Source organism: Corylus avellana, chromosome 7 (genome assembly GCF_965113065.1).
Source record: "Corylus avellana chromosome 7, dhCorAvel1.hap1.2, whole genome shotgun sequence".
Taxonomy (NCBI): Eukaryota; Viridiplantae; Streptophyta; class Magnoliopsida; order Fagales; family Betulaceae; genus Corylus; species Corylus avellana.
In genome coordinates, this window is record NC_142496.1 from 24,077,168 (window position 1) to 24,099,660 (window position 22,493).

Genomic DNA, 22,493 nt, shown 5'->3' on the forward strand with positions numbered 1-22,493 from the left:
CGCTAGTGGCGGGGATGTGAACCCGCCTCCGCCAAAACCTCCCCACCTAAGATGGTTGCAAGACAACATTCTTTGCTTTTTTCCTCCGGCTGCCCGATTGCTCCGAAACTCCAATGCCCGATACTGGTCGTTTGCCAAGTGAAGAGGTGATAGCAGCCCCCACCACTTCCTCCTTCTTTTGACAAGCACATTTCTTCCAAATTCGATTATTACCTTTGGGTTGGACTTTGTTATTAGGAATTGGACCACCATTCTGCGACTGTGACTGTAAAGGAGTAGCACACTGCATGGGTTGGACAGTCGTCCCACTTGACAGAAATTCCCCTTCTATCCTCGACAATAACGTCCCCCTTATCCAACTCCAACACGTGCCCTGCATGGCTCATGGAAGAAACATGCAAATTGCCCTCCAAGTCAATGCCTCCACTACTATCAAGATGAGCTCTAGGAAATTATGGAAATGAGCGTTGCCCAGGAACTACCACGGATTCAATCCTAACCGCAGCAACGTGTCCATCAAACTCATGTAACTGCCTTCCATCAAAAACGTGTCCACCAGCCTCACGAAACTTCCCTCCATCAGGATCGTGTCCTTTATGCACACCTAACTGCTCCCCATGAACATCGGAATTCACGTGAGAAGCACTCTGGGACGTTTGGCCATAATGTTTTCCTTTGCAGCCCGGATTCCAACGTGCCAGAGATCTTAACACACCATTCTCCTACTCATTTCGAACACCCGTATCACGGCTAGCACCCGCACATCCTCCTTTGGTTTTGTCATGCCACCTTCTTGTAAGTGAAACTGCAGCCATGGCGCATATTCATTCTTGATTTCTACTCTCGACTTACTTCTCATCTCTCCTTTGGTCCACGTTGTAAACCCATGCCAGATTATTCCACACTGAAAACAGAACTGGGGACGTCGCTCGTACTAAAAATTAATCCAGATAGTACGATCTTTCAACTTTAACATTCTTCCTCGAGCCATAGGCTTCAGCAAATTGATATGAATTTTCACTCTAAAAAATTTGCCCCCACCCAAATCCATCATCATCTGTCCAGACCTCCTCAGCATGCCCTACAATAGCCCCCAAAGACCGTCCTGTTTCTCGCCTCATACATGCTAACGGAAGGTTGTACGTACGAACCCAAAAACCCGCCGTATCATAATTCATCTGGATAGGGGGTATCAAGCCATCAAATTGAGCCTCAAATACCAATGGACGTCCCTCCATAACTCTAGTCTTGTCCTAGAAGTTCTCAAACTCAATGAGATATAAATTCTCTCCAAGGACTTTGAAAGACAAAGACCTCGTCGGTTTCCACCATCGAATAATTGTTGAGCGGATAGTTTCCTTCCCATGTACCTATCAGCAATCGACTTGCCCACCAAACAACCATATCCTTTTGAAGCAAAATCTTCAAGATTTTCCTCCCGCACCGCAACAATTGTACTCTCCTCCTCCATAAGGTTAAAAGTCTCCCAAAGCTTAGTAATATCCTTTGCCATACTGATCTTACGAACTGCAGCCTCCTCTCTGACAAATCTTAACGATCTTCCACAGTCTTAGCAGACTTGGAAAGCAAGTTCTTCTCCTCTAGCGTCGCACATCCTAGAGAGAAAAAATTAAAAATGTTTACCTTTTTAATTCTAAGATGGGGAGATTGATACCTTTGTTGTGTCTCTTTTCTATTTGTTTGGCTCTATTTACTTCGACCTAAAATGGTTTTCGTTAGAAAATATTTTCAAGGAAGTAATTTTCCCTAAAAATGTTTTTTGCCAAAAACATTTTACGGCGTTTACTACGCGCACAGAAAATCAAAATTATATATATATATATATATATATATATATATATATATTCATTAAATCATATTAAACTCTAAATTCCAAAAATGCGCTGACCAAGTCTTAGAGGTATCCAAACTGAGTCCAAGTCTTAGAGGTATCCAAACTGAGTCCCGCAAGGGCCCCACTGTGACTTATCGGGACCCGCCCGGCACCTAGACCCTATCAGGACCTCGTCGGGATTAGCCCGAGACCCTGGTAGGACCCGCCCAAGACCCGATTGAGACATTTTCATAATTTAGTGTTTAATATGATTTTGCGTGCACACAAAATACCAAAAAATGTTTTCTGCAAAAAATGTTTTCCGACGACCGGGACCCACCTGATTTTCCGTACATGCCAAATACCAGAAAATGTTTTTTAAGAAATCATTCTCAAGGAAAATATATTCTGATAAGTCTCGAGCTAGTCCTGGGCAAGTCCCGACGGGGTCCCGGGCAGATCCCGGGTGGGTCCCTATCAAGTTCTAGGTGGGTCTCGGTCAAGTCCCAGCGGGGTCTCGGGCAAGTCCCGGGCGAGTCTCAGTCAAGTCCCAAGCAAGTCCCGGTCAAGTCTCAGGCGGGTCCCGATCAAGTCTTGAATAGGCCCCGGTCAAGTCCTGGGTGGGTCCTGAGTAGGTTTGGGAGGGTCCCGTTTCAGGTCTGGTCAAGTCATGGCGAGGTCCTGAGTGGGTCATGGGCAAGTCCCGGTCAAGTCCCAGGGGGGTCACGGGCAAGTCCTGGCGAGGTCCTGGGCGGGTCTTTATAGGGTTCGTCGATTTAAGTATGAAATGCTCAAAATCGAAAAATGGTTTACGGTTTTCAAAACCATAAACCATTTTTCGCAAATTAAAGAAGAATTTTCCGTTAAAAGAAAAATATTTTCCGTTGACCATTATTTTATGTCGTAGTAAACACCGTAAAATACATAAATCATTTTTTGAAAACTATTTTATGCCGAAGTAAACAGAGCCAAAGTCAAGGCTAATAATGGCAATGAAAAAAGAAAAAATAAAAGTCAATGGTAATGGGAAACACCATGGGATGGGACATGAGACGAACAAATGGGCTTTAAACTTGTAATTAGGGCCTAACTTTACAATTTTAACTGTCTAATCTTGGGCTACCACCCAAATTAGTAGAAGCTAGAATAAAATTAATTACCTTGTTTTTATCTTACCACTAACCCATAATATAAGAAAACTTAAACCACTCTTTCCATAAAATCTTCAAGTGTGATATGTCATCCCCTATAAGACTGTCGGGTGGGACTTTAGCACATGATTTTAATGGACGTTGAATAATACAAATGTAGCCGCCTAGCTAGCCGGTTCATTTTGTATTTAATTATAATCAGTGATATACAAGATATATTATATATATGTAGATGTTTGTACGCTGTCTTTGATTTGATTTTTTTTTTTTTTTTTTGGTGACGTGGTATTTTTTGAATCATTGGTTTCACTTCAATCAGGGAGTTATCTGTGAATTAATTTCCGCCAAACTCTAAAAATCCTTATCTGTTTGAAACCTACATCCTCCTAGCCAATGGTTTGAGCTAGAAGACACGTTTTGGCCAAGTCAGATTCAGGATTTTATCTTTTCTATTTTGTCCTTGAAGAATTATTCCATCAATTATATATATTGGTGTCCCAAAGAATAAGCCTCCAAGAAGCGGGCCACTTCTGTTGTATTGTTACAAACATTATTTCTTTTTAGAGGTCTTTAAAACATGTTACTCGTTGATAATATGTTTAAGAGTTTTTATGAAGCATAAAAAAAATATATATTAACAAGTTTTACGATTCTACCATTGGTCATTACCGTTAATTTGGTCATAAACTACATTAACTACTTTCAATGCCTCAGGATATTATAGTAGATTCTATTAATCTTCCCGCGCGCTAAGCCAACTTTCATGTATATATAAGACACACGACGAGCACTTGAAACATATACAATTTATGCCCAAAAAAAAGAAAGAAAGAAAAGAAACATAAAACAAGTTTTTATATACTTCTATTATTTTCATTATATATATTGCTCGGAAAAGATTATAAGATTATTTTAACAAAAGAAATTAGCTTTTATTTTTGAAAGTGAGTATTTAATGAAGGTAGATATTTCGGTCTAATTCTAAGATGTTGCATGTTAAGAGATTCGAACACATCGAGTTATATATATATACTTCGGAAGACACAAACCAACCTTCAAGAATAAAGCTCTTGCATGATTATATATCATTCAAAGATCTTTCATCACTCTAATTTTATTATATTGCATTATATTTATTTTATTATTATTATTCGGATTACTATGGTTTAGCATCAATAAGAATATTTTGCACTATCAAAATTATTTTCAACAACTTCAGCCCATTTAATTGACCCAAACATGCCCATTTTCAATAAGCCTTATTGGCTGACCGAACCGAGTCAAACAAAAAGGAGCCGAACTCACTAACCCAAAACAATCAAACCACAAATGTTAATGAGAGGTCGTTGTGTCAAGGGACAAAACTATTAATGAACTTAACTCTAAAAGAGGGATTTAGAGTTAAAAAGATCCTCTCTATTTCAAATCCCCTCTATTTCCTCAATTTAATTAGTGCATTTTGAAGGAAAAGCACTGCCCTTCAAAATGCACTAAATTAAAAAAAAAAAAAAAAAAAAAAAAAAAAAAAAAAAAAAAATGAAAGGAATTTGAAATGGAGAAGATCATTTTCCCTAAAAGAGCCGGACTACCTTAGAATTTTCTTTTGAAAGGGGCCATCATATATAATAAGGTTAAAAAAAGGACCCTATACAGACTAAAAAAACAATTTGATTAATTTTATTTTGGGATCTTGGTATTGATTAATTTGATTAATTTGTGTAAATATGATTAATTCAGATTAATATCATGTGTAACTTGTTTTAAGAGGTGGGCTCTCCATTCGTTTACTCTGTGATTATAATTAGAATACTAGTCTCCATATATATATATATATATATATATGATAGTGATAACATTATCCAAGTGCTTGGTAAATGGCTCTACTGCACGTACGTTAGTGGGGGGCTTAAAGTGCCCTTTAGTGTTGATAATGAAACCCACAAACATGTTGTTATGATGATTTTGGCGTGGTTAGCTAAAGTCGAGCTACGAGGTACAAACTTTTAGGATATATTTTCGTCTTTTAATGTTTCTGTTAGAGGATAATTAAAAAAATTAAATGCAAAATCACTTTACGTGATTAAGAGGTCCTCCAATTAAGTAGGTCAATTTTTTTTTTTTTTGGTTTAAATCGGCGGTTCCAGAATCGTTTTTAAATAAATCATTCAATCACTAAAACGACTAGTAGGCTTCGTGTGGAACACCGATTCAAAGCGTCACTTATTAACTAATTTCCATTATAATTAACATTAAAACGACCAACCCGCATCATCTTTTGTTAAGCCTCGACTCAGATATCTTGATATTTATTTGCTGGGGGTGATAAACTCCACGGTGATTTATTTATTTATTTTTATATAAAATTCAGTCACGTCATCTTAATTTAAAATTCTGTCACGTCATTTTAATATAATTATATTATACCAACCATTATTATTATTTTTAAATATCTATTCAAGTTGAGATTTAATACTTATATCCATGTTCAAGCAGGATGGTTTGTTTCGGCATCAAATACTTTTGTGTAAAATTTTTTTCTTATTTTGTTAATGTTTCGTGTGGGTAAAAAATACTGATAATTGAAAATTTCTTTTGAGCAAGGTCAACCGAAAATTTATCTCCAAAAAGGGAAAATGATTTGACAATAATTAATATCAATTTTGAAGGTTTTTTTTTTTGGATAAATAAGAATTCATTAATAAAACAAAATTATAAAAAAATTTGTAGCTTTATAAAAAATTTACCTGGGTATTATTGCAGCTTTATCAACTTAATTACTACTTCTACGGTCTTAATTTCATCCAAAAACATGAGGATATATAATGTCATCAATTAATTAGACAAATAGCCATGCCATTCCCTATAAGATTGTGTCATTTGTACACCATACCATCTTGTCATATCCTCCAAACCAATTATACATGATTTTAACATACTAATTGAATATATCTTAATTAAAAACATTGATACCCATCCCCCATGAGGGGTGGCCGGGTGGGTCTCAATGGCTAGACATCATGGGAAAAAAGACCCAAGCTTTTTTTATTTTTTTTATTTTAAAAAAATCTTTAATATATATTCATAATTGTAACTTAAAATATCTTAAATACATATATGCAGAGTTGTTAAGTATGAAGTGGTGTGGTTTACACACGACAAATATCCATTATCTTTTTCGATGAAAGATGGACAATTAAAAATAATAAGTTGATAAAGGTGCAATATTGAAGTAATAAAATTTTCCTTCTAAAACAATAAGGTAGGTTTTGATAAGAGAAATGCTGCGGTTCTTTTTGGTGTTATCTTGGTGTTAAGATACTATTACCTTTTTTTTAGGGACCGGTGGGGTAAGTTATTCTTTGGTTTTTTAGAAAACAATATCCACGTAAAATAGGGAAACACCAGGAGAAACCGTATTATTTCTATTTTAATAAAGTTGAAAACCACATGTGGTATTTAATTTGTAAGAATATTAATTAAATGATTAAATAAACTATTTACTGTTAGTTTAAATTTTTTGAATAAGTTGTGATTTAACATGGTATGAGAGCAAAGGTTTTAAGTTCAAATATTGTCTGAATTATCACTTCTCATACACTTATTAAGGGAGAATTTGAGTTCATATTTACGTAATGGAAAGAAATGATTGAGCTAGAGTTTATAAGTGAGGGAGAGTATTAGAATATTGTTTAAATAATTAAATCAATCATTTTCTATTAACTTAAATTTTAAAGATAAATAATGATTTATCACAGTCATTCAATAATTTAAGCTAACGTGGAAGTTGAGCTTAGATAATGATTAGCATGATATATGAAAGGCAAACTAGCTCATCGATCAAAGCATGATATGTACACAAATAATTCTATTTAGTTGGCTACTAAATAACTTTGATGATATGAAAAATTAGCCTTTCAATTATCAATACTTGTTTTTTAAAAAAGGTGAATTTTGTGTCATCTTAATTGTATATATAGCAGTCGTATAACAGTCTACTAAATAAAATTATTACCCCATAACCGAAAATATCTATTAAGCCTCAAATTATAGTAAATGAAAAAGAAAAACTGAATTGACTACTCCCAAGTCATTAAGAAGTGCCCAAATTTTCCGTGGGATTGGAATCCATGTAACATCCACTTTCTCTTGTGTCCCACATCCAAACTTCACTTATACAAAGTCGCAAATGAGACACTTCTCTTCCCTGGATTCTTAAATTATCTCCTGATTTCTGTTTAATTTCCTTCAATTCCCAGGTTTAAAATCGAATAATTACTTCTTGAGAATCATATGCAACTAGTTATCAGAAGTGGGCTCTCTCATTTCTTTTATTCTATTCATTGTATTTAGAACACTAGCTAGTCTCTTTATTTTTTACATAGTGGACATCATTTGTTCTTAGGAAATGGAAATTAGGAATTGAAACGTACAACTATTGTAGTGATAACATTATACATCGATCGAAGTATTTGCCCAATGGCTGTAGCTTCTAGGGTACATTAGTGGGGTTAAACTATTAATTAAAAAGCCCTACTATCTTCATGAAGTAATAATAGCGCGCACTAGCACGATTGCTAATTATACAATCACTAAGCATTGGCCCAATAACTCCACTGATATTAAGGTGGTGGCGTGGTGCTATGTTCACTCCCCCAATACTCCTATCCTCAGCTTTGTTTCAACGAGACCAAAAATCAATTTAGAAAGAGAAAGGCTGAGAGGATGACGAATCACCAATTAGGATACCATGACGATATTTATGACTATATATGATGTTAGAAATAAAGATGTGGGAATTGCAGAAAAAAATAAATATAGAATACAAACAGAATGGGAAGTAAATGAAATTTGGATAGTAAGGCGATTGTGACTCTATCTCTTAGATAAATATTGCTTCACACTTGTATTAGAAGTTTTGTAAAAGGGAATTAGACCAATCTTATCCTCATGATACAATACTGCCCGATGTAGTGTGCAGATTGCAAACTCTTAACACTATCCAGAATCAGAAATATTTTGTAACAGCCGTTAATAATGCTGAGAGGAAGATAGAGAAAATAAATTATCTGTAAAATAATAAAATTGCTGGGAATATATATATATATATATATATATATATATATATATATATATATATATATATATATATATATAAAATTCCATATTATCTTAGAAGCAGTTTTTTTTAAAAAAAAAATTGAAATAACGGTTACATATATTTTAAAATCTAACGTTTAAAAAGCAGTTGAAAATTGAACACACATGATCTCATATAACATAATAATAGGAGATATTAAAGTATGTGTAAACTATATTACAATGCTCTAAAGAAATTATTAGTGATGAATAAGTAAACCTAAATTAATTATAGAAGGAAATACATCTTATAAAGAAATAGAATAAAGGAAAATATAAAATTGTAACCTAAATGAGAAAAGAGAAAACATTGGAGAGATAGAGAAGAGATGAGAACAGGAAAGTCACATAGTGGGATGAGAAATCTTTTGGATTATGAGAAATGCTAGGGTTTTCAAAAAAAAAAAAAAAATTGATTCCCAATAATGTGTCACCATCATTTCAGCATTTCCGTATATCTTTATTTACTAAAACTAGAAATTATATGAGACGGGGAGAGATTACTTGAGAACCAAATTTTGATTTTTATTTATTTGTTTTTTTGAAAAATTTAGCATTTCTCTTAGGGTTATACATAACCCAAAAGATGAGAAATTTTGGGTTATATAAAATTTTTCAGTTTTTCTAAGATGATTAAAAGAGCTATTTATATTTTTAGAGGGAATCCTTCTTTTTAAAAAAGAAATTTGCAAGGACCAAATGGTATATTTTCAGAAGAGGACTTAAAGGAAGTTTTTTAAATTTTTGGGGAAGATATGGTCCATGGGTCCCCCATAACCCCTCGATTCCTTCCTCCACCACTAGCTAGCAATCATGTCTTCATATTGATTGGGAGATGACAAAGCACACAAGCAATATACCTATATTTAAAATGAAAAAAAAAAAAAAAGAAAAAAAAAAAAGAAGAGAAATGCTAGTGTAGACCCGATAAATTAGATTTGTAAACTTATGTAGATTCTACAAAAGTCAATAGTAGGCCTTACAAATTCAATGGTTAATTATAAGAGAATATGCATAAAATATAAAGAACTTATTGACCTTTAACATTTTTAAAAAAGCTATATACCCATATTGCACGTTCTCATGGACGCATATTTTGGAGCATTATTTTTATGTAATACATGTTTAAAATTTGGACATGATTGAGTTAATGGGGTTCCTGGAAAAATCAACTTGTTCGTACACTAGTAATGAACACTATAAATACTTGTCAAACCCAAGAAGAAGATGATAAAATAAAGGCACATGCATCTCTCTTAGTTGGACACAGAAAATGGAGATCTTAAGGTTTCTAGCACTAATATTACTTCTCAATGCTTCGCTTCGTTGCATTGCCCAAGCAAAAGTCCTTCACTATGACTTCGTTGTAAGTTCCTTAATTCTCTCCATTATACATGAAAACTATCTCTTATTTTTAGTCATATTGAAATCCTCGGTCATGTCTAGTAATTAAGCATCACCGAACAATTAAGTTTATATATATATGCATCAACTTTTGTTCTTGCTTTTCTTCTTGCATGCGGGTTTGTGATGGCAGCTGAAGGAGGCAGAGTTCACCAAGCTGTGCAGCACGAAGAGCATTTTAACTGTGAATGGCACTTTTCCGGGGCCAACCATTCGAGTTAACAAAGGGGATACTGCTTTTGTTACTGTACATAATCAAGGGAAATATGGCGTCACTATCCACTGGTAATCTCTATCTCACTACAAAAAAATGATTTTTTCTTGACTAGCGTTTTTTGACGTGTCATGATGTTTGACAATTCAGAAAATTTTTCTGATGTGTGTTGAAGGTTAGAAACGTAGGGGTCAGTAAATTTTTTTTACTGACGTTTCACAGTTTAGCACGTCAAAATTTACCGACGTGCTACTGTTTGCCACGTCAATAAAATTTATTGACGTGGCAAACAGTGCCATGTCAATAAATTTATTGACGTGGTATTCTTTACCACGTCAATAAATTTACTGACCTGGTAAAAGCACCACGTCAGTAAATTTTCTGACGTGGTAAAAGTGCCACGTCAGAAAATTTTATGTTGTGGTACTTTAATTTACTAACGTGACACTTTTACCATGTCAGAAAATTTAGTCATCAGGGTTTTTTTCTTTTTTTTTTTCTTCATTTTTTTGTTTCATTCGTTTAGGGTTCAATTTACTGTTTCATTTTTTTGTTTCATTTTTTAAAAGGCCAATTTGAATTTATTTTTTATTGCAGAATTTCGGAGTTGACCTAATATACATTTAACGAACTATATATTCATGAAACGATGTTAATCATCAATAAAAAATATACTTGATGGAGCGAACTACCACATTAAACCCTAAACGAATTTTTCATTAATCATCCATAAAAAATACTTACTATTCATGAAATGAACCTCCACATTAATCACAAACATGCAAGTTCCATCAAGTATCACAAACATGCAATTTGTACAAAAATCACAAACAACCAAACTATATTTGTTACCCCGAATCTAGACATAATTACATGTAACGTTAAACATCAACAAAACAAGAAGAAAATATTTATAAGTTTACCAACTAGAAACTGACAGACAATGCTCATTCCAGGTCAATAACTTCCTCATTGTACGACCTCTCCGCATTACCTGGAAATGATAAAATAAACAATCAGCAACCAATACGTACTCTTCTTATCAGGATCCTAACAACTTTAACATATATACTAACCAAAATGACATTACTATGTGGAAGTATTGGTCGATACCCTTCTGGCTCCCTATCAGCCAGTGGGGATGAGCCTGACGCTTGGGCGCCTGATGTCAACCGCACGGTGGGTTGCCTCTGTGCTTTTCTCTTCTCCCTGTAACTCATATCTCCCTACAAAATACATTACGAACCGAATTGTTGTCTACGGACATTAGAGACAAATATACGCAACTTAAAAGTAATAAATAAACACATACATATTTAATGAAATTTAAATGCAGACTTAATTACTAGCTAAGGTTGTTGGTTATTTATTTTTTACTCATGAAAATTTCCTATTCTTAAACAAAATAACAACTATTCCAAATGAGAACCATCAATAATTATCATCTATCTAGGCTAGTTGTTTTCGTATCTTTTGAGTGATGATGTAGATCGAAGTGTTTGGGATTTCATGAAGAAAACGGAAATGGATAAATGTGTGAAGACGCCCCGGAAGATGGTGACACGATCCTAGACTCGGGCAGCAAAAGAGGTAGTCCCTGGAACTGCGATCGATCGCACCTTGACTGCCATCGAGCGCAGTTCCCCTGTTTTGGAGAAGGAAGTCCCAGGAATTGCGACCGATACCCCCTGCTTCTGCGATCAAGTGCATGATCGAGCGCACAAGTCCCTGGAACTACGACCGAACCTGCGAACAAGCGCAAGATCGAGCGCACAAGTCCCTGGTAGTGCAATCGATCGCTCTATACCTTATTTTGCTGTTATTTCGTTGTTATTTTGCTGTTAGTGCGCTCGATCGCATTATACCTGCGATCGAGCGCACTCGGGGTCTCCTATGTTATTTTTTCCCTGTTATTTCGCTTTAAACGACTTTCTTTCCTCATTTTGCTGGGATTAGGGTTTTGAAAGTCCCTATTCCGTGTTTTAGTAGTATTAGAAGTATTGGGGGCTATATAGCCTCTAGCAAACTCAGTTTATTATTATTATTTGGTTTTCTCAATAAGAATACTCATAGTTGAGTTTCTTCATTACTTTTCTTTAAATTCATAGATAGCACCGATTTATTTGAGAAGGCTTCTTTGATTCTTGTGATAGCCTCACAATCTTAGAAATATTTATCCCTTCTACTTACTGTCTTCTAGTTCATTACTATCCATCGTTGCATCAGTTGGTATCAGAGCACAAGTTTCTTTCCATGGAGCCGAATACAAGAGGAAGGGGTAACCGCTATGCAAATTTGGAGAACGTGTATGAACGTGAGGACTCAGTTCGTGAAGAACAAGCGGTGGCACAATAGCAACTTATGGAGGACACAATCGTAGAATTGAGGGCGCAACTTGCAGCAGCCAATACTCGATTGGCCAACCTAGAGTTCTACCGTGAGCGTCATCATCAACCCTCACCGCCCGGCTCGGATGGGGAAGACGAACAAGGTACGGAGAATGAAGCTGGGAACCCTTTTGCAGGGCACCGAGTACATGGCCATCAACCCCATGTACAAGCCCATGACAATCGATGGGAGAGCGGTTTCAAACTCGATATTCTAGAATTCCACGAGGGTCTTCAACCCGAAGAATTTTTGGATTAGGTAGCGGCAATTGGAGAGATTCTTGATTTCAAGCGGGTACCCGAGGATCGACGAGTTTCTTTGGTCGCAACCAAGTTCCGAGGGAGAGCAGCGGCATGGTTGCAGCAATTGAAGCAATCAAGAGAGAGGTAGGGCAAGAAGAAAATCAACAAGTGGGAGAAACTGTTGAAGTATATGCGACCGGCCTTTTTACCCTACAATTATACTCGAACCATGTATCAAAAGCTGCAACATTTGAGCCAAGGTTCGAAGTCTGTGGATGAATATACGGAAGAATTCTACAAGTACCTCACTCGCATGGATCTAGCCGAAACTAACGACCAACTCGTGTTACGATTTATTAGAGGTTTGTGCCAACAAATTCAGCATTCCCTAAACCTCTTTGATCCCCTTAACGTGTCTGAGGCCCATCAACGGGCACTATTGCTAGAAAGGATGGCTTCTAGAGGGCCTTTTGGAGGATTCGGTCGACGAACTGGGGGCAGCACAAACCGGTCAAATGGGCTATTCACTGCACGCAGCACCACTCCAACTCCAAGTCAAGGTCGTACCCCAACCTCCACTGGACCACCAACCCGAGCTACAACATCCAATGGGCCTAAATGTTTTAAGTGTGGAGAACCGGGCCACCGGATAGTGGATTGCCGCAAAGAGGAAAGGTATGATAAGGGACTACTCATCGACTCGGGAGATGCCTTCAGAGAACAAGGAGAGGAGGATGAGCAATAAGCGGTCTTCGACGACTATGGTGGGGTGGATGAAGAATTTGTTACCAGAGATGATAGCCCTCTATTAAGCTTAGGAGGGTGTGTTTTACACCCCGGAAGGCAGAGTTTGACGATGGCCAGCGCCATAATTTGTTTCAGACAACATGCACAATTGGGGGCAAAGGGTGCAAGCTTGTCACTGATGAAGGCAGTTGTGAGAACGTAGTAGCGGAGGAAGCGGTCCGAAACTTGGGCATTGGGACGGAGAAACACCCTACACTGTATTGCTTGGAGTGGCTTAAGAAATGAAATGAAGTAATAGTATCCAAACGTTGCCTTGTGAATTTTTCGATTGGGAATAAGTATAAAGATGAAACATGGTGTGATGTGGTGGCCATGGATGCATGCCATTATAGAGAAGATCAATTCGAATGCTTATCGATTGAAGTTGCCTAGCCATATTAAGACGTCTGATGTCTTCAATGTCAAACACCTTGTCCCATTCACAGAAGATTCTTCGGATGAGGATGCAAATTTAATGGCGAATTCTCTCCAACCTGGGGAGGATGATGTAGATCGAAATGTTTGGGATTTCATGAAGAAAACGAGAATTGATAAATGTGTGAAGGTGCTCCGAAAAATGGTGACACGATCCCAGACTCGCGCAGCAAAAGAGGTAGTCCCTGGAACTGCGATCGATTGCACCTTGACTGCGATCGAGCGCAGTTCCCCTGTTTTGGAGAAGGAAGTCCTTGGAACTGCGACCTATACCCCCGTGCTTCTGCAATCGAGCGCACAAGTCGCTGGAACTGCGACCGAACCTGCAAACAAGTGCAAGATCGAGCGCACAAGTCCGTGGTAGTGCAATCGATCGCACTATACCTGCGATTGAGCGCACTCGGGGTCTCCTATGTTATTTTTCTACTGTTATTTCACTTTAACCAACTTTCTTTCCTTGTTTTGCTGGGATTAGGGTTTTGAAAGTTGCTATTCTGTGTTTTAGTAGTATTAGAAGTATTGGGGGCTATAAATACATGCTTATAGCCTCTAGCAAACTCAGTTTATGATTATTATTTGGTTTTCTCAATAAGAATACTCATAGTTGAGTTTCTTCATTACTTTTCCTTAAATTCATAGATAGCATCTATTGATTTGAAAAAGTTTCTTTGATTCTTGTGATAGCCTCACAATTTTAGAAATATTTATCCCTTCTACTTACTGTTTTCTTGCTCATTACTATCCATCGCTGCATCAGTTTAGGGTTTACTTCACGCTTTTTTTAAAAAAAAATTTGTTTTTGTTTTTGTTTTTTTTTTTTTTTTTTTCACATTTACATTATTTGATTTTGTTTAACCGTTTACATTCTTTTTTCACATTCACATTTTCTTTTTTTTTTTTCCCAAATATTCATATGCATTTGTTAGATAATGGGGACCTTAGTTAAATAAAATAAATCTAGCTAGGGAACGTAGTCTTTTTTTTTTTTTTTTTTTTTTTGTTTCCTTTTGTCAAAATTTTTGGTCGTATAGCATTTATAAAATTTAATAAGGCGAAACCTAAACAATATACAAGTCCAAATTTAAATACATTTATTATTATATATCACTAAACAAATAAAATAAATAAATCTAAGTGAATTCATATATACCAATCAAAATATAACAATCAAAACCACATGGTTGTTCATATATACCACATACCAAATAACAATCATAACATATAGCACGAATCACCTAATTAATTAACAAATTAACAATAATTAACTATCTCAAACAAAGCAAAAATTTAAATAATTAACACAAAAAATCAATTAATATATAATATATCACACACACACACAAGGACGTACGGCTGGCGAGTTTGTGGAGTAGACTTCGTGAGAGAGAAAGCTACTAAGCTTGAGAAAGAGTATACGGGCCGGCGGGTGGAGAAGAGAAAAAAAATAAATAAATAAGCTTGATTGAGCTTCAGCTATGGCGGAAGAAAGGAGAAAGAAAGCTGAAGAAAAAAAGGAGAAAAAAGAAAAGAAGGAGGAGCTGGCGGGGTAGTCTCCGTGAAGTGGGGGGAAGGAAAAGATAAAAAAAAAAAAAAAAAAACAACAACAACAACAACAAGTCATGCGCCTCAAATATTAATGAGGCATGGCGCTGCAGGGGGAAAATGGGATGTGCGCACGCAGTTGGCTCGAGGGGGATCCTGACGTGCCAAATGTGGCACGTCAGTAAAATTTTAGGGCACGCCAATAAATTTTTTTTAAAAATTAATATATTTAAATATTTACTTTAAATATATAAATAATTAAATATAATACATTACATTAAAATAAATAAATTAAATTTTGTTATAACTAAATTTAATTTTTTGATATTTTATAATGTAATATGTACGTGTGTGTATATATATATATATATACTAAGAAAAGAAATATATTAAGAAAAGTAGAGGCTTAGAGAAAATTAAGAAATCTAATTCTTTTGATTTAATTAATTGTGGATACTTAACTAGTTTGTGGGGTTCTAACACGCAAAAGGTTGATATAACTTTGAATAATTTAGTATGATAAACCAAATTTTATTAATATTTGAATTGTCTTTTAAATAAAGGGTAAATATATTTAAAATCCATAGGTCAACGCGCCAAAATTAAAAACTTTCTAGATGTTTTTTTTCGGAAATTAACTCCCTGGGTCAATCGAAACTACAATAAACTTCCTATCGTCAAAATTTTTTAACAGTCGTTAGGGTCACTCAAAACTCTCAGTTTTACCTGATTAAAATATTAATATTTTTTATTAATTCAATTTCAAAACTTAAATCTAAAAATTAAAAAATAAAAAATAAAATTGAAGGGTGGCCCCTATGGGCCACCCCATTGGGGGTTTGGGGTGGCCTCCTCCACCCATTGGGTGGCTCGCGGCCACCCCATGTGTGGAAAGGGGTGGCCGTGAGCCACCCCAAACCACCTACGGTGGCCGGAAGCCATCCCATAGGGGTTGGCTGCCAGTCCTGGCCATCCTTCAAATTTTTTTTTTTTTAAAAAAAAAATTAAATTAATAAAAAAATTAATATTTTAATCAGGTAATATATGGAGTTTTGAGTGATCCTAACGGCTATTAAAAAATTTTGACGGTAAAGAGTTTATTGTAGTTTCGATTGACACATGGAGTTAATTTCTGAAAGAAAAAAAAAACACCTAGGGAGTTTTTAATTTTGGCGCATTGACCTAAGGACTTAGAATACATTTTCCCTTAAATAAAACTATCATAATATAGTTAGGAAATTGCCTGGCATGCAGTATTCAAGGTTCATAAAATTGTATGATTTTCTTTCTAATGTATTTATATTATCAAATTCATAAGATGGCATGGCATCGCCAATAGATGTTTAGGACGTTGACTGATAAGATAAGTGCATGCCTCTCTTATCGTGTAGGCTGTGCTTAGCTAGCAATTAGACTACTTTAATGTAGGAGAATGACATTCAAAGTAAAATTAAAATAATTTAAAAAGAAAGAATTGATAAATTAAATATCAATTTTCCAACCATCTTTTAACTATTCTCATATAGTGATGATCAGTGATGAATATACTAAATTAATTTGCAGAACGAAGTGATTGATTAAATATGTCATATATGTTTATGATTATTTCTTCAAGTCCATAGTTATTTTCAAAAGGATCTCTAGCTAGCTAGGTCTATATATATATATATATACTTAATAATTATATAATTAGTTATTTTAAATAGAATTAATTAATGGAGGGAAGCATATTGCATGCATGCATCATGATCATTATATAATTAACTTAACTTTATTAATTATATAGCTTAAAGCATGCACATGCAATATATTTAATTCTAATGAGAACAATAATTAATTAGAGAAAAAAAAAAAAAAACCCAAGGATCGATAATCCGGTGCACATTATATAATAATTTTATTATATATATATATATATACTGCATGCCAAATCCAATTGGTATGTATATACCTAATTAATTAATTAATTAGTTTGCACAAAATTTAACTTAAATTCATAAATTATGAATTACTATATTGTTTGTATAAAATTTAATTAATTATTAAATAAAATTATTCACCTCTCATTATTTATGGACCTGTGAAATTTTACACGTCATAAAATATTGACGTGTGAAACGGGCAAGTTAATAATTTGCTGACGTGGTAATTTCACACGTCAAGAAATCCTGACCTGTGAAATTGCCGAGTCAGGAAATTTTGGCTTGTAAAAATTTTTATTGACGTGTGAAATTGCAACGTCAGCAAATTTCTGACGTGCCAATTTTACACGTCAATAATTACTGACGTGTTAAATTACCACGTCAGAAATTATTGACGTGGCAGTTAAACACGTCAGTAATTACTAACGTGTTAAAGTTCCATGTCAGAATTTATTGATGTGTGGATATTGACAGGTCATTAATTACTAACCTGCCAACTTTGCCGCGTCAGAAAAATATTTACTGACGTGGCATTTTATACCACGTCAGTAATTAGTGACGTGGCAAAAATTCATGTACTGTAGCCACGTAAGAAATTGATAGTTTTCTTATAGTGTCTCTTTCTTCTTGCATGTGTTTGGTACACTGAATAATTATTACATTAGAAAAATGAATAAATTTTTATTAAAGATGAAAAAAAATATAAAATGAAATAGTTTTAGAATAATCATTCTTGTAGACAATGAAAATGGTTATTCCAAATGCTAAATCCTTATCATATACTCTAACACCAAAATTATTCTGTTCCACTTTCTTTTTTTTTTTTTTTTTTTTTTTTAAATTATTTTTTCTAATAGAATAGTACTCCACCGTAACCTTAGACTAGAATATACTTGCAGGTTAATTATGATGAAAACTACTTGCTTTGATGGTTGTTGGAGAGGAGGGAAAATAAAAGTGCTGAAACATGGGACACACACTATTACATGCATTACCAACTAGTCTAAAGTATGACGACAAAAAATAGTGAACTTCAACAGAAAATAATAAATTTAATTATTTAATTAATATTGTAATTCTCTTTTTTACAAATAAGACTTAGGGCGTGTTTGAGAGGCCTAAAAATGCTTTTAACACTCAAAAAGTCAGTTTGAAGAAAAAAATGCTCGTTCGATAAAAAAAATTAAAAGCGCTTTTATCCAAAAGCCTAAAAATGGCAAAAACACACTTTTGGCAAAAGCTTCATTTTTAAGCTTTTGCCAAAAAGTGTTTTTTGATTTAAAAGCTTTTTTTCACCAACACAATCCTAAACATACTCTTAGGGCCTGTTTGAGATTACGTTTAAGGGGTCTAAAAATACGTTTAACACTTAAAAAAACATATGTGGAGATTCTCCATTGCAAAAATTCGAACACATACCTTAATACATGCCATGACCATTTCAAAATTTTCTTTGGCCGTTGGACCATCACCGTTGATGGCTATTTGTAGCATTGCTTATTAACAAGAACATGATGATATGAAACAAAGGCTTCTAAAATCTAGAGGTAAACTTGGGTAATCACAGGCATGGGGTGAGGCAACCAAGGAATCCATGGTCAGATGGACCTGAAAACATCACACAGTGCCCCATTCCACCCAAGTCAAGCTTCACTCAAGAGATCATTTTTTCCACAGAAGAAGGAACTCTTTGGTGGCATGCCCATAGTGATTGGACACGTGCCACAGTCCATGGTGCCATTATTATTTCTCCAGCTCCTAAGACCACTTATCCATTTCCTAAGCCTTATGCTGAAGAGACAATTATTCTTGGTATGCATTTAAACATTTCACCGAATGTTTCTCCAATTTGCTTAGCATTTAAACATTTAAACCGATCATCAACAGGGGAATGGTATAAGGGAGATGTGATGGCCATAATTGATGAAGCCCTAGCAACTGGTGGCGACCCAAACGTTTCAGATGCTTTCACAATTAACGGCCAACCAGGAGATCTGTACAATTGTTCCAGTGGTATAAACAATAGACAACCTTAATTAAAGATCATAAATCCTGCATCAGAAGATAATTAATTAATTAATATATATATATATCTTATATATGCTGCAGCAACTACATACCGTCTGAAGGTTGACGCCGGCAAGACTTATCTTCTCCGGATAATAAATTCCATAATGAACGAAGAACAATTCTTTGGAATTGCAAAGCACAAGCTCACATTGGTAGCAACCGATGCTTCATACACCAAACAAATAACCGCAGATTACCTCATGATAAGCCCGGGGCAAACAATGGATGTTTTGGTGACAGCAAACCAGTCTCCCAGCCGCTATTACATTGTTTCAACTCCTTTTGCCGACTCCACTGTTCCCTTTGACAACACCACCACAACGGCCATTCTGCAGTACAATGGCAATTATAAACCCCCATCATCTATTCCCTTCCCAACGCTTCCTACTTACAATAACAAAACTGCTGCAGAAAACTTTACAAAGCGCTTGAGAAGCTTAGCAAGCAAAGCTCACCCTGTCAATGTGCCTCGAAGTATCACCAGAAGTATCTTTATTACTGTTTCTGTAAATCTGATTTACTGCCCCAATGCATCATGTTCAGGCGCGGATGGTAACAGGCTATCAGCAAGCTTGAATAATATAAGTTTTCAGACCCCAACAATTGATATACTCCAAGCTTATTACAGGTTTATTCTCCCCTCTTCCATTTAAATCATGGTGACAATGTATTGTCAAAGGAAAAATACTGGTTGCATCTGCGTAATTTCTTTAAGGATAATAGTAGTGCACATGTGATTGATGTTTTTTTCATAGATCATTACAAATGGTATTAAAATCACTTAATAACGTTTTACGATACTATCAACACAACATGACGTGACCCTTTAAGGGAGGGGGCTGAATCAGAACTTTGAGTTAGATCGAGGAGGAGAAAACTAAAAATAAAAAATAAAATTAAAGGGGTGTAAATTAATTTTTGAGATCTTACCTCATAAAAAATATATTTTTTGATGGGTGTTTTAAATTCTTGGGGACTCAAGCCCCCAAACCTTGTGCTAGTTCGCCTAGAAGAAAAACTTGTTTAAGACAAAATAGTGTTTTTTTAAAGATTTTTAAACTTGTCCCCCAATTATGTATGTGCTTCTCGCCCCTGCCTAGCTTGGTCCCACACTAGAAAGAGAAGGCGTCCAATACTTATTAGATAAAATTGAGTTTTATAAAGTGATTATAGGAAAGCTTCAAATTGATTAGTTATTTTGGAATGATAGTACAAATGTGATAAGCATTCATTTTTTCTAGATCGTTACAGATTTTGACTGTGATACCATTATTATTTATCTTAAAAACTTAAGCAAATAAAAAATGTGAATTTAGTAATTTAATTTATACGTTAATTTGTAGTATCTCTAATAACCATTTTACAGAAACCTGCCCAAGGTTTACAGCAGCAATTTCCCGATGCGGCCGCCTTATTATTTCAACTTCACGGGAGATGTGGGGAACAATACAATTTATCCAAGCTTAGGGACGAAGGCCTTGATAGTAAATTACAAGGATGCTGTTGAGATAGTGTATCAAGGGACTAATGTTGGGGCAGCAGAGAATCATCCTATGCATCTCCATGGTTATAGCTTCTATGTGGTCGGGACAGGCTCTGGGAATTTCAACAGAAAGACTGATTCCATGTCTTATAATCTCATTGATCCACCGGAAGTTAATACAGTTGGAGTTCCTAAGAATGGATGGGTTACAATCAGATTCATCGCTGATAATCCCGGTACATTCTCTATTCATACTACAAGAAAAATGGTCTTTAACGATCACGTTATCAATGATAATGACTCAAAAATTAATGTTGATGATGACCTCTAATCAGCAACAACAATTTGTCGTTCCTAATATGCCGACCCTAATACGAAGACGGAAAACTCTTTGTACGTTGAAGTTAATTAAGCTGAAAATTACTTTAGATTTACAATGAAGAGGGTGATTAACGTTAAATATGTGTGTTTTCAGGTGTCTGGTTTATGCATTGTCATTTGGAAAGGCACGCTAGCTGGGGTATGGATACTGTGCTGATAGTGAAGAATGGGCGCACCAATGCAACAAGCATCCGCCCACCTCCTAAATATATGCCTCCTTGTTCCAAGTCCTAGTTTTAGGAATGCTTTCTACTTCATTAATTTGTGTGAGTGTATTCGAACCAAAATAATAATAATAATAATGCTCGTTTAAAGTACTCATTTAGTTGATTAATATTTACGTTAAGATTAATAGTAATGCTAGATATTACATTTTTATCAAACAATAATCTTTCAACTAACTTTTTTATTTATTTTTTATTGTGGAATAGTTGCAGAATAAAAATATAATTTCTAATATTACTTTTACATTAATATGCTTTTATATTATAGATTCTATCATGTCTCAAGTGAAAATAAAAGATGAATTAAAAGACTTGTGCAGAGAACTAATGTTACAAGTTAATTAATCAGTTTGATGATCAAGTTTAATTAGTTTCACCAACCTCTTCAACATCATCATCCACACGCCATCATAAAAAGGCTGATCAGATCAATTTACTAGGATTCTCAAGATCCCTATGATCTTGGCAAAATGTGAAATTTCAAATCAAAAAAGTTGAAAAGTCAAGAGTACGACTGTGTAGGGTGGGACTTTAGCACATGATTTTAATGGACGTTGAATAATACAAATGTAGCCGCCTAGCTAGCCGGTTCATTTTGTATTTAATTATAATCAGTGATATACAAGATATATTATATATATGTAGATGTTTGTACGCTGTCTTTGATTTTATTATTATTTTTTTTTTGTTGAATCATTGGTTTCACTTCAATCATGGAGTTATCTGTGAATTAATTTCCGCCAAACTCTAAAAATGCTTATCTGTTTGAAACCTACATCCTCCTAGCCAATGGTTTGAGCTAGAAGACACGTTTTGGCCAAGTCAGATTCAGGATTTTATCTTTTCTATTTTGTCCTTCTTGAAGAATTATTCCATCAATTATATATATATTAGTGTCCCAATGAATAAGACTCCAAGAAGAGGGCCACTTTTGTTGTTGTATTGTTACAAACATTATTTCTTTTTAGAGGTCTTTAAAACATATTACTCGTTGATAATATGTTTAAGAGTTTTTATGAAGAATAAAAAAATATATATTAACAAGTTTTACGATTCTACCATCGGTCATTACCGTTAATTTGGTCAAAAACTACATTAACTACTTTCAATGCCTCTGGATATTATAGTAGATTCTATTAATCTTCCTGCTAAGCCAACTTTCATGTATATATAAGACACACGACCAGAGACGGAGGGAGGGGGGGATTGGGGTAGGCCATGGTCCCCCCAAAATAAGGAGAAAAAAAAATTATAAGTAAAAAAAAAAAAAAAAAGAGGAAG

General features: G+C 34.9%; 1 protein-coding gene across 1 annotated transcript; it reads left to right on the forward strand.

The window, feature by feature from the left end:
• The first annotated feature begins 9,375 nt into the window (after window positions 1-9,375).
• LOC132184774 (laccase-14-like) lies at window positions 9,376-21,270 on the forward strand. The gene is made up of 7 exons (XM_059598519.2): window positions 9,376-9,487; window positions 9,659-9,810; window positions 18,622-18,866; window positions 18,942-19,067; window positions 19,164-19,752; window positions 20,491-20,843; window positions 21,083-21,270. The coding sequence occupies exons 1-7, from the start codon at window positions 9,395-9,397 to the stop codon at window positions 21,220-21,222; spliced, it is 1,698 nt and encodes a 565-aa protein (XP_059454502.2). The 5' UTR covers window positions 9,376-9,394; the 3' UTR covers window positions 21,223-21,270.
• Window positions 21,271-22,493: the final 1,223 nt, after the last annotated feature.